Source organism: Bidens hawaiensis, unplaced genomic scaffold (genome assembly GCF_021521415.1).
Source record: "Bidens hawaiensis isolate Kalapana, Puna unplaced genomic scaffold, B.hawaiensis_p1.1 tig00025332_1, whole genome shotgun sequence".
NCBI classification, from domain to species: Eukaryota; Viridiplantae; Streptophyta; class Magnoliopsida; order Asterales; family Asteraceae; genus Bidens; species Bidens hawaiensis.
Window position 1 is genome coordinate 243,288 of NW_027494036.1, and position 11,212 is coordinate 254,499.

Below are 11,212 nucleotides of genomic sequence, written 5' to 3' on the forward strand. Positions count from 1 at the left end.
AGTGTATTTGTTTGGTTGGCCATGTTACTGATGGCTATAGATATGTTGTTTTAGTTTTACTCTGAAATTACTTTGAATGATTTTTGTGTTATATTTGCTTAAGGACTAAGGTACAATCTTCCTACATAAGAAAGAGAAAGACATAGGGGATGTCTTTATTATTGATAAAACTTTTTTGATCTTTCTAAAAGCAAAAGGTTATGATCAATAGAGAATCTTGTACAATATGACTGAACTAGTTGTAAGCTTTATAATCAAATTTTGTACAGTTAAACTACTTGAAAGTCGATAATTTCTAAATTTAGCCCGCCAAACTTTTATGGTCGGTTTAAGCCTTTACAACTTTATTACAATCTGTTAACATCTTGGTTACGAGATATTTACAAGTAGCCAACTTGTGTCAGTGACATGTAGCACATAAAAAATATGCTTGAGGCGCAGTCTGGAAGTGTGTCTTTGCATCCTAATTCTATCACCTCGGTGGGCCTCACACTTTTAAAAACCAAGGACAAGTTTACAGAAATTGGTAACATGGTTTTAAGTGATTCCAGTTATGGTTGACTTCTATTAAGCGAATAAATATATGGGTCACAACTGATTTCACCAATAAATTTTTTAACTCGTTAATCCGTCAACCAATTGTCCACATAAGAAAAACTCGTTTACAGGCGTATATCATTGTCAGAAGATTAGGATGATGCCATACAAACATAATGCAACACTTTATTGAAATGTGAAAGGTAGCCATCAACATCAACTACGAATGTGTTTGAAATTAATGAAGGTTAAATGGGACATGCATGTTGACCTAATGCACATGAATGTTTGGTATGGACATCAACTTAATGCATCAGTGAGAGTTTAAGCGAATGAGCATCCTACTCGGAGATTATGAAGTGCTGACTATGTTTCTATCAGTATCATCACGCTATGCGGGTCTGCCTCTGGTTGCATGTGGTTAATCTACAAAAAGTTATGAATGTTAATATGATATCTAAATTGTAACTTGTTAGAGGTTGTGGGTTCTCATGTTCTTCCTATTTCCGCCTTAGGGATGCGTAGCATGCGTATAGTAATTGTGGTAAGATGGAAAAAAAAAGGCTATATGTTTGTTTGAATGCATTTTTAATAATCCTTGTTTTTATAGATGATTATTGAGATCATTTGTAATGGGATAACACCCCCTTGGACCCGTCTAACCCCATAAACTTATCTAGAGCACTCTTTGCTTATGATTTTATGAGCTTACCTGGCTCTAGCTTTTGATCTTATAAACTTGTTTTGAGTACTACTGCTCCGTACCTGATGTACTAGTCCGAAAACCACACATTCTGCCTCACAAACTTATCTACAGTACTCTAACTTTGGACCTTATAAACTTATCTGAAAATATACAATTACACTTACATGAATGACACATGGCATAACTTTTCCATTAAAAAATAACCGGGATTAATGATATGGACTAAATGTGCAACCCTCTCAAAATTGTTTGAACTAGGTTTAAAGTTCTTTATTAAGGGGAAATCTCATAGAATAGTAACCAACTTTCGAAAGTGTTCCAATTAGGTCACTGATGCATATTTTTCCCAAATCGGGTCATTAAATCTTCAAATAAAGTCTCACCGATTTTTTTGTGCATCAAGAAAGAAATGGAGGATAAATGTGGGGGTCGGAATTTGCAATATATGTAGTTAAATTTAAAAAAACGTTAGTTATATTAAAATTTAAAAATAAAAAATAAAAACCACGTCGCCACTCTGCGTCAACTTTAAAAAATAAAAATAAAAAGATTTCCTATGTGAAACAAAAAGGAAAAAGGCTAAAAAAACATGTTAAGACCTTTAATTTAATCAAACATGAAAGTCGACTAACTTAATTGGAACACTAGTTAAGTGACCTAATTGAAACACTTATCAAGTTACCCCTTAACCAAACTTTCCATTTGGTCAAATCAGATGGACCATTTATGCAATTTTCTCTCATTTGAAACTATTCACGAGAATGTGATTAAAAGAAAACAATTATACTTTATCTATAAAAGTTTTTTCTTCTTTTTTTTGACATTAACAATGACAAAATTTAACAGCTTCGTGCCATAAACACAAACACAAGTACATCTTCTTGTGCGCCTGCCGCACGTGATCGCTTCTTATTCGATGGCTTGGGCACATATGTCATGTGTCACTTGCACATGTATGACACCACGTTTTCATTAGGATTAACAAATTTAAATGGAAAAGGTAAATAACTATTTAGGTTATTTTTATCCATCAACAAAGTTGGGTTCTATTAAATACTACTTGGATTATCCTTACTAATTTTATTAATCAAGAATAACTCGTACATTGAATAAGTGAAAGAAAATAAAACTGAATAAGGATGTATGAAATAGTTTTGTAAAAAATCAATAATTTATGTTAATAATTTCAAAAAGAGTAGACTTGTGCTATTCATTAAGTATATAAAAAATATATAATAGTCATATAACTTTTATATATTAAATGATTTTGATTTTATTACATTGATTATCAAAAAAAGATCACGATGAGTTTCTATCATTCTATGTCATTATAACCCATCATTTTAATTGCATTCAAAGTGTTGTATCATCATTTTAATTGCATTTAAAGTTTTTATCTCTCTCTCCGTAATCATAGGGGAAAAAAATACAAAGTGTCTAAAGTAATTGCTTTAGTGTTTTCAAAACCGGACCGGTTCGACCTGTCAGACCGGTTTAACCAGGATTCGGTCACCTGACTGGTTTGGTTATATATAGCTTGCTCGATTTTCTAAAAACCGGCCAGTTCGAACCGGTTCACCGGTCCGACCAGTCCGATACTTGCTTGTATTTCTTTTACTATTTTATGTATCCAAAATTGTTTTTAACACGTGAGACGTAAATAAATATATAAATATATTAAAGAAGCATATCTAACGACTATGATTAGTTTATATTCATTTATATAAGCGATAGGAATAGATATAATTATTTCACCTCCTTATTCATGACGGACATCGGGGCGTGTCAGCCTAAAGCCCCAAGATTTTATACCCGAAAAATGGTGATGATCGGGTGGGCCAATGGCCCACCAGTGATCCAAATTGTCGTACGTTAAAAAAAATAAATAAAAAGTTAAAAAAAGACTTTTCTTTTCAGTAAACCCTAAAACCCAAATTGTTATTATTTTTGCTAAGTTACCAATAAGTTCAAAGGGATCATACAAATACACTGCTAACTGATGAAATGATGCAAAATGCAGCTTGTCTTGAAGGGATAGCCCTTCAAGAGTTCAAGGGGGTGAGACGGTATGAAATGATGCAAAATGCGGTAGTCGACTTCTTCCATTTGGGTATATTCCTTTGCAATGAGACGGACTTTATACCTTTCTACTTCTCCACGTGGCTTATATTTCATCTTGTACACCCACTTGCAATCTATGGCACGTTTCTCTTCAGATGGTTCTCCTAAGGTCTACATGTTATTCTTTCCAAGAGTCTGAATCTCATTTTTCATAGCTACCTTTCACCTGTCTTCTTTGATAACTTGATGAAATTATTTTGGCACATCGTTCTAGTCGATAGACTCTAAGAATGCTTTGTGAGTTTTAGAAAAAATCTTTATAAGTAACAAAATTAGTTTAAGGGGTATACCGGTGAAGTACTTTGACTTGTTGTGGCTAGTGCTTGGTCGATGGGGGAAGTCGCACTTGGTAGTCTCAAAAGTGTTTGTGGGGACATTTTTCTCTTTTCTCGAGTTGACTCATTGATTGTGGATTCAGTAAATGTGTCCGATGGATCACAATTAGGCTGTTCTTCAGGTTTGTTTTTCGGGTTTCGGGTTTTTCGGGTTTCAAAGTTTTAAATCGTGACCCGAAACCCAACCCAAATCTCTCACGGGTTTTTCGGGTTCGAGTTTTTTCGGGTTGGGTTAATCGGGTTTCGAGCATCCTAGAAAACAAACAACAAAATAAAAAAAGACCCAAAAACAAAAAAAAAATTAAAACTACAATGCTAAATTAAAACAACTTATTCTTCCTTGCTTATAACACAAATAATCAATAACAAACCAACATAACTTGACGAAACAATTATAAAGAAGAGTAAAACTAACTCGTTCCTTAATCATATTAAATATGGCGTGATTTAGTTGTTCGATTTCGGTTGCTATTAGTAATAAACGGAAAACATAAATTAATAATAAACAATCGTACGATAATAGTTAGAATGCCAGCAGTCGATTAGAGCTAGATTATGATAACTTTAGTGGTTAAGACTTAGCTTATTATATATAAAAATATATTTAATTTTAAAACTAGAAGTTTATTCGGGTTTTTGGGTTGACCCGAAACTTAAAAATCCAACCCGAGAACCAACCCAACTTACTTCGGTTCGGGTTCGGGTTAGTCTTTTCTCGGGTTCGGGTTCTTCGGGTCGGGTTAGTTCGGGTACGGGTTTTTTCGGGTCGGATTTCGGGTTTCGGGTAAAAGTGAGCCCTAATCACAATGGCCCTTTTGGTCAAGGGTGACGGTTTCAAGACTTTGGAAGGTTGCTTGTTTCATGACTTGGCATTTCGTTTGTTTCTTCTTGGGCCAAGGCCTGTTTTTCCATGGGGCTTTCGGTCTCGATGGGCCGACCCTCATCAATAGGAATTCCTTAACTAATTTGTAAGGGCACACATGATTTTTTTTTTATTTAATATGGGTACATATATGAAAATTTTCAAATTTATAGGAGTATATATGAAATCATCTTTACAAAATAAAGCTTCTTAAATTGTTTGGAGCTGATTAAACATTTCATTCAATTCCAATGAGTTATAAAGATAAGGTATATTGATTTTTAATGATCCAAACTATTGTCTTTTGGTCACTGTCGGTCTCAACTAATGAATTGGCTACCAATGGTCCCAACTATTAAAGTATTTATTCTTAACGATCCGCGACTAATAGAATCCTAACGTCGTTAGTTTCAGGTCGTCGGAAAAACGGTTTTGGCCGAAAAACTCATTTTTTTCCCAAAAACTCAACATTTTCGTTCCAAACATCTTGGTAACTTCGTATCGGACCTTTAGGAACCGTTTTCTAATAAAAGCCCCAATTATTGAGGTCGCCGAAAATCTTAGAACCATCGTCGAAATCGGTTGATGGTGCTCAAGTGGTGGTAGTTGGTTAGCGGTGAGTCAATTGGTGGTGGTTGCGGTGTTCAGGTGGTGTTTTCCGGTAACAAATTTAAATTTTATGACCAAAAACATTTTCCCGACGACCTGAAACTAAAGGCGTTAGGATTCTGTTAGTCGCGGGCCATTAGGAACAAATACTTTAAAAGTTTGGACCATCAGTAACCAATTCATTAGTTAAGACCAGCAATGACTAAAAGACAATAGTTTGGACCATTAAAACCCAATATACCTAAAAATAATAGATAGAACAAAACACACTTTTAACACAAGAAAATATCACAAGTTAAACTGATCATGATATTAGATTCACCTATGATATATAGAATGCAAATCATGTAATATTTGGATTTATATACTTTATGAGGGTTAGGTTATAATAGGAAGTATAGTTTGTATATGAAGGATAAAAAGTAATCTTATCTGTTGATTTTGAATATGGAGGGTTGAGATTAGTTTAGGGGGGAAATCAAGTGTGAAAGAAAGGGGAGGGCATAAAAGGAATAACACATTTGTTGACTTTCTCCCTCCACATGCAAGGCAAATGCCAAATTCCCTCATCATTTTAAAACGTCCATAACTTTTTTTTTACGACGTTTTTATTGAAAAACAAATTCACCATAATAATGAGTGTCCTTTTATCTTTTATGAGTACCATATTGTAATATAAAAATTAAAAAAAAAATAGTGGGTTTTTTACAAATTGTGTTTCACCAAATTGTGTTTTACACAATTGTGTTATACAATAGTATTTTTCATTGTGTTTTTTCCATTGTGTTTTTTGTATTGTGTCATACAATTATATTTTTTATTGTGTTTTTATCATTGTGTTTTTTTTTCATGGTGTTTTTTTCCATTGTGTTTTTTATATTGTGTTTTTCATAGTGTTTTTCATTGTGTTTTTTCGGACTTTTCCGGCGAGGTGGTGGCGGTGGGTGACGGTTGTGGTAGCGGTGGGCGGTGAAGTGGTGGTGGTTGTAGGAGATGAGTGAAGATGTAATTGGGTTTTATGTAAGTGGGTTTTTAAAATTAATGTAAGTGGGTTTTGAGATTAAAGTAGGTGGGTTTTGAGATTAAAGCGTTAGACTAAAATACCCTCATTCCTAGCCTTCTTAGAAAAATCAAACTTCTTATTTGAACCTAACCCTATTTTATGATACATAAATAAAAGTGGATACAGAATATTCGTATTGTTCTCTTATAAATTTGTGTTTTATTGAGATGAAAACCTATAAATTATGTGCATACAACCTTTATAATTTAATACTCGATAAATTAATAATCTCAATAAAATTAATAATTTGTCCGGTTCCAATTTGAGATAAGTACAAAATTGGACACCCATCGATAAAATAATAAAATATATTGGTCCTAGCGAAACTATAAATTAATAATTACTAAAATATTCCAGAATTTTAGGATTGTTTAGTAAAAATGAACCTATTGAGTTAATTTTTAAATTTCCCTATTACACTTGTTTTTTTGTGAACTTCAAAGTTATATTGTCTAGGATTGTCTAGTAAAAATGAACATATTCCAAAACTTGTTTTTTTTTTTTAACTTCAAAGTTATATTGAGTTAATCTTTAAATTTCCCTATTACACTTAAAAGTTGAGGCACTGCATTCTTGTATTGCAACAAAAAGTTGTGAAGTGTTGTTGCCGCTTGCAATGCTTCTTTCTCAGTAACCAGTTCCAAATGTAATAAATCATCATCAACTTTATCATCAACCGGATTTTGAACGGTACCAGTCATAATCACGTCAATGCTTTGAACCTCGTAACATTCATTATTTTCACATGGATAATCCAACAACTCGTTCACATCCATTTTGTGCCGACATGGACATGAAAATGTTGAATGCATTAATTTGAGAGTTGCTTACGAATATAAGCCAACTATTTAAATTAATAATTTATTAATTTATCGATATAATAATATCTCGTTAAATTAATAAAATATTCCTGGTCCCAACATTATTAATTTACAGAGGTTCTACTGTATTCCAAAGTTAACTATCGTTTCCTTTTATCTCCAACTTGTGATCTAGTGGTAGAAATGTTTGGGTTCTCTGATGGAGCCTCAAGTTTGATCCTCATTCGTGTCACTTTAGATGGATATTGGTAATGAAAGTATTTGAGCCAGGCCTTGCGAGGTTGTCAGTTCGGATCCTGAGCCCACCCGGGTTTTCGTCCCGCCGTGTGCTATGCAAGAGAGTTATGCTTTTGTGGCGGCACAACGACTGTCAAGTGACAGCCAGTAGTATGGTTTCCCGATGGAACACCCAAGCCAAACTCTAAAACCAGCGTGAGTCCGGTTAATACAGCATAGTTTGGCCAGAATGAGGCAACGAGTCTTTTCAAATTTGAAAAATACGATGACCTAAATACAAAACGAAAATCGTCGTTCAAAAGAAACTATCATTTCCCTTTGATCACATCGCGCCGGCTCAATTAGTTGTATGCAACCACCAAAAGTGTGATATTAAAAAATCTATTAAAGTGTGATATTAAAAACATATTTCACCTATTCAACAATACTATTTAAATCTTGCCGACACACATGGAGTGTAGTTTATTTGACAACCTATGCCTTTAAATTACTGCTTGAATTATTGAGTAAACTAACACATTTTTTAATGTTCACCAATCATCATGCAATCCCGTTCTTCTTTCTTTTGGTAGCCCTCTTCCCATTATAATCATTGTTGTAGTAATCGTTAGTCACTAGACGATAATGACTAGCAATAAATTAGGATTAATTGAGAAATACTCGAAATTAATTAGAATGAACTGGCAGGATTCTTACAACGGTGATTAGAGCCCTCGATAAAACTTCAAAACCGCGCAATTGCATTCTTTAATTTTGGAATATGAATAATATCAATTTATAAATTCAAATTTACCGGGAACAAAATATTCCCCAAATCATGGAAACCAAATACCAATTATTACACAATCAAAATATCAAATCAATCACAAATTCTTTCAATTTCATACAAGAAGTAAAGTCAGAATCAAACAGAAACAAAATAAAAACCAGAAAAAAAATATATTAATATTATCAATAATAATAATAATCAACGTCGGCAACGAGTAATGGTACTGCAACCACGCTGGTACGGATTGGCTTGACCACCAGACCGACAATTATAATACGACGCACCTCTTTGCGAGCACGGCACATTGTTCCCTTGCAGCGCACCATAGCTGATATACCTAGTCGTTGCTAAAATACGCCTGGTGCTCTCCGACTCCATCTCCAGCTCTCCTGCTCCGTCGGCCATGCACTCGGCAATCGATCCGCTGCACTCTCCGCCTTGTGACGGAAGCCAGTTAAAATCGGCGATTCCGGCGGCTGCCGGAGGCAAAAACACGGCGGAGATAACCAGCAGAAGAAGAAGATTGGTTAAAGAAGTTGGCATATTTTTGGGTTGAAGGCAGGCAAAATGGTGAGGACTATTGGTTTGGTGGTGTATAGTAATAGTAGTATAATAATAATAATAATAATAATAATAATAGTAATGACAAAGCGTACGCGCTGGCAGGCTGTCAGGGGGAATTAAATAATATAGGGTGTTAGGAAAATGGGTTTCGGTGTTTCGTTATTTACGGAAGTGCCATTGGGTTTGGGATGGGTTTTTGTGTGGTGATTACTGGGTGATTGTTGTGCTTCGCCCATTTCTAACGTAAGGGCATCTCTAATTTGGGGGTTTACTTTAGTGTTGTATTTTGTTTGGCTCCAAAGGGAAGAACACGGCCGTCTCCGATGATTTAAATATCTTGGTCGAGTCGAAAAACAAAGGCTTATAGCCTTAACGAGTAACGAAATAAATAAGCTAATTTTTTAAAACGAGGCTTAATGTTATAACAATAAACATAGAAAATATATTATTAAAATCAAATACCGTAATAATTTACGATTAACCAGTAAGTCCTAACATTGGAAAAAAAAATAGCTTAGTCCTTGGTGGGCTAGCTTGGTCAACCGTGGAGGAGCCTGGTGGTTAACAACGAACCAACAGTGGTGGTCGGCTGGGTTGGTCGTTGATGCGTGTCTAATAACCTTATAAATATGACCCTCAAAACTAAGCTTTAATATTAAAACGAAAATCCTAAAACCACACACAACCGGCAAGTGTACCGATCGCAAGTAGTATAGACTTAGAAAGTCCGAGTATCGAACACGTGGACACATAAGAACGCTAAAGATCACTAACCCTAGACGAGACCTACCTTAGAATAATAATTAATTGATTTTTGAATTCTTTTAACTTAACTGAACTAACTGGATTAACTAATAAAACTTACCAAAAATAGAAAACTTAACAGAAAACTAACTGAGTTGACTTCGGGTGGAGAAAAACGTCTACCTAGGTCTGAATCAAATTGTAGGCCTAACAAGCTAATGGATTGAATGACTTCAAGACACCAGTCCCTAAAGATGACACGACTAAGGATCGCTCGGGCTCACTGGATCACCTCTCGGTCTCACTCAACAAGCCTAAACTACTCAAAATTGCCTAAAACGACCAAACCGGGAAACAATTGCTAACGTGTTCTAATGAAGGATCACCTCTCGGTCTCACCAACACTCGACCCTAATGGCAATGAATTCTACACAACCAAGGATAGAGGAACAATTCAACTTAAACCAAAATAGATCAACTAGTCGCTCAAAACACCTAAACCTGACAAGAAACGAACTCGCTCTCGGGCAATCCTTATTCTAGCATGCAAATGCAATGAAACAACCCTAAATTCCTATCACCTCTCGGTCTCAAGGAAGGTGTTTAACCGTTGTACTTTAATCAAATAATCATGCAACAAAACCCTACGGTTGTTCCTACCGCAAACAAACCCTAAACACAAAGTCTAGAATCAAACAATGCACCAATCAATTAACACAAAACTAATCAATCAACACACGGGGTTTATGCAATAATTCACTAAAATTTCCAGCCCTTAAACACAACCTATTTCATGTCTAAATCAAACTTTACAATAGCAATTCAAGTCTATTAATCAAACAATCCAACAAGCTCATCAAACACTAACAAGAATCATCATTCCTAGGTAGAACTAACAAGATTAGCCGAGAATCATTTTTGGACAGCAGCAAACAATTAATAAACACATCATTAATCCCATACCAAACATCTTAACAATCATCCAATGATCAACAATAATCACTAACAATTCAATATCTCAAGTAATTGCAAAACAAATCAACAATTAAACAAGAAAATCAAAGTGTATGAACAATGAAAAAGATGTAAGGATATGGATGTTTCTGGGGCTGTTCTTGCTGTCAAAAACGATGGGGATTCAATCCCGAGGCTTGGCTCTTGTGTCTTCTTCCTTCCCTAGCCGACAAAACCTTCAAACCCTAAGCCGAAAAAAGATTTTTGCTCCTCCCTTGCTACTGTGTTTCCTGCGATCGGCTGCTGTCCAGCAGCTAGGGTTTTTATTTTTTTATATATTATATTATAATGTAAGATATGGGCCTCCGTGATGCATACGGGTCGGGCCTTGAGCTTTGTATTGAACTTGTATGCGTAAAAAGACTCGTAGAATGCTCGAAAAGTCCCGGTTTTCTTCTTTCTTTCACCCAAAACCTACAAGATTAATAAATGTATGTAAAACCTATCTAAAACGAGTTAAAACATATAAAATATAATATAATACGTAGATAAAACGTGCGGAAAATACGAGTGTTTTACAACACATCAGTCGTTGTTCAGCATTTGCAAAGACGGAATGAACCAACGAGAAATTTCAATCGACCGCTATTTCTTTTATTTTGAATCGGGTTTTTATTTATTTTTTTAGTTTTAGCTTGGGCCCAATAATTTAAACTTAATTAAATGGATTATGGATAAAAAATAATTTCGGGCCCAATAATTATAAGATGGTAAAGAGCAATTCATATTTTATAAGTTTTATATTTTTAAATGTATATATAAAAAAATATAGATACAAAAAATTTTGGCCCCCAAAAATTTCGTGTCCTGGCCGACGGTCCAACTGACGC

The 11,212-nt window shown here is 34.7% G+C and overlaps 1 protein-coding gene across 1 annotated transcript; it reads right to left on the reverse strand.

Moving 5' to 3' along the window:
* Positions 1-8,258: 8,258 nt before the first annotated feature.
* Positions 8,259-8,603, reverse strand: LOC143571300 (rapid alkalinization factor-like). The gene has a single exon (XM_077056761.1). The coding sequence runs from the start codon at positions 8,601-8,603 to the stop codon at positions 8,259-8,261; it is 345 nt and encodes a 114-aa protein (XP_076912876.1).
* Between the last annotated feature and the right edge of the window lie 2,609 nt (positions 8,604-11,212).

Excerpts from the sequence above, each read along its gene's own strand:
- LOC143571300 (XM_077056761.1), bottom strand. The coding sequence starts at position 8,603 with ATGCCAACTTCTTTAACCAATCTTCTTCTTCTGCTGGTTATCTCCGCC.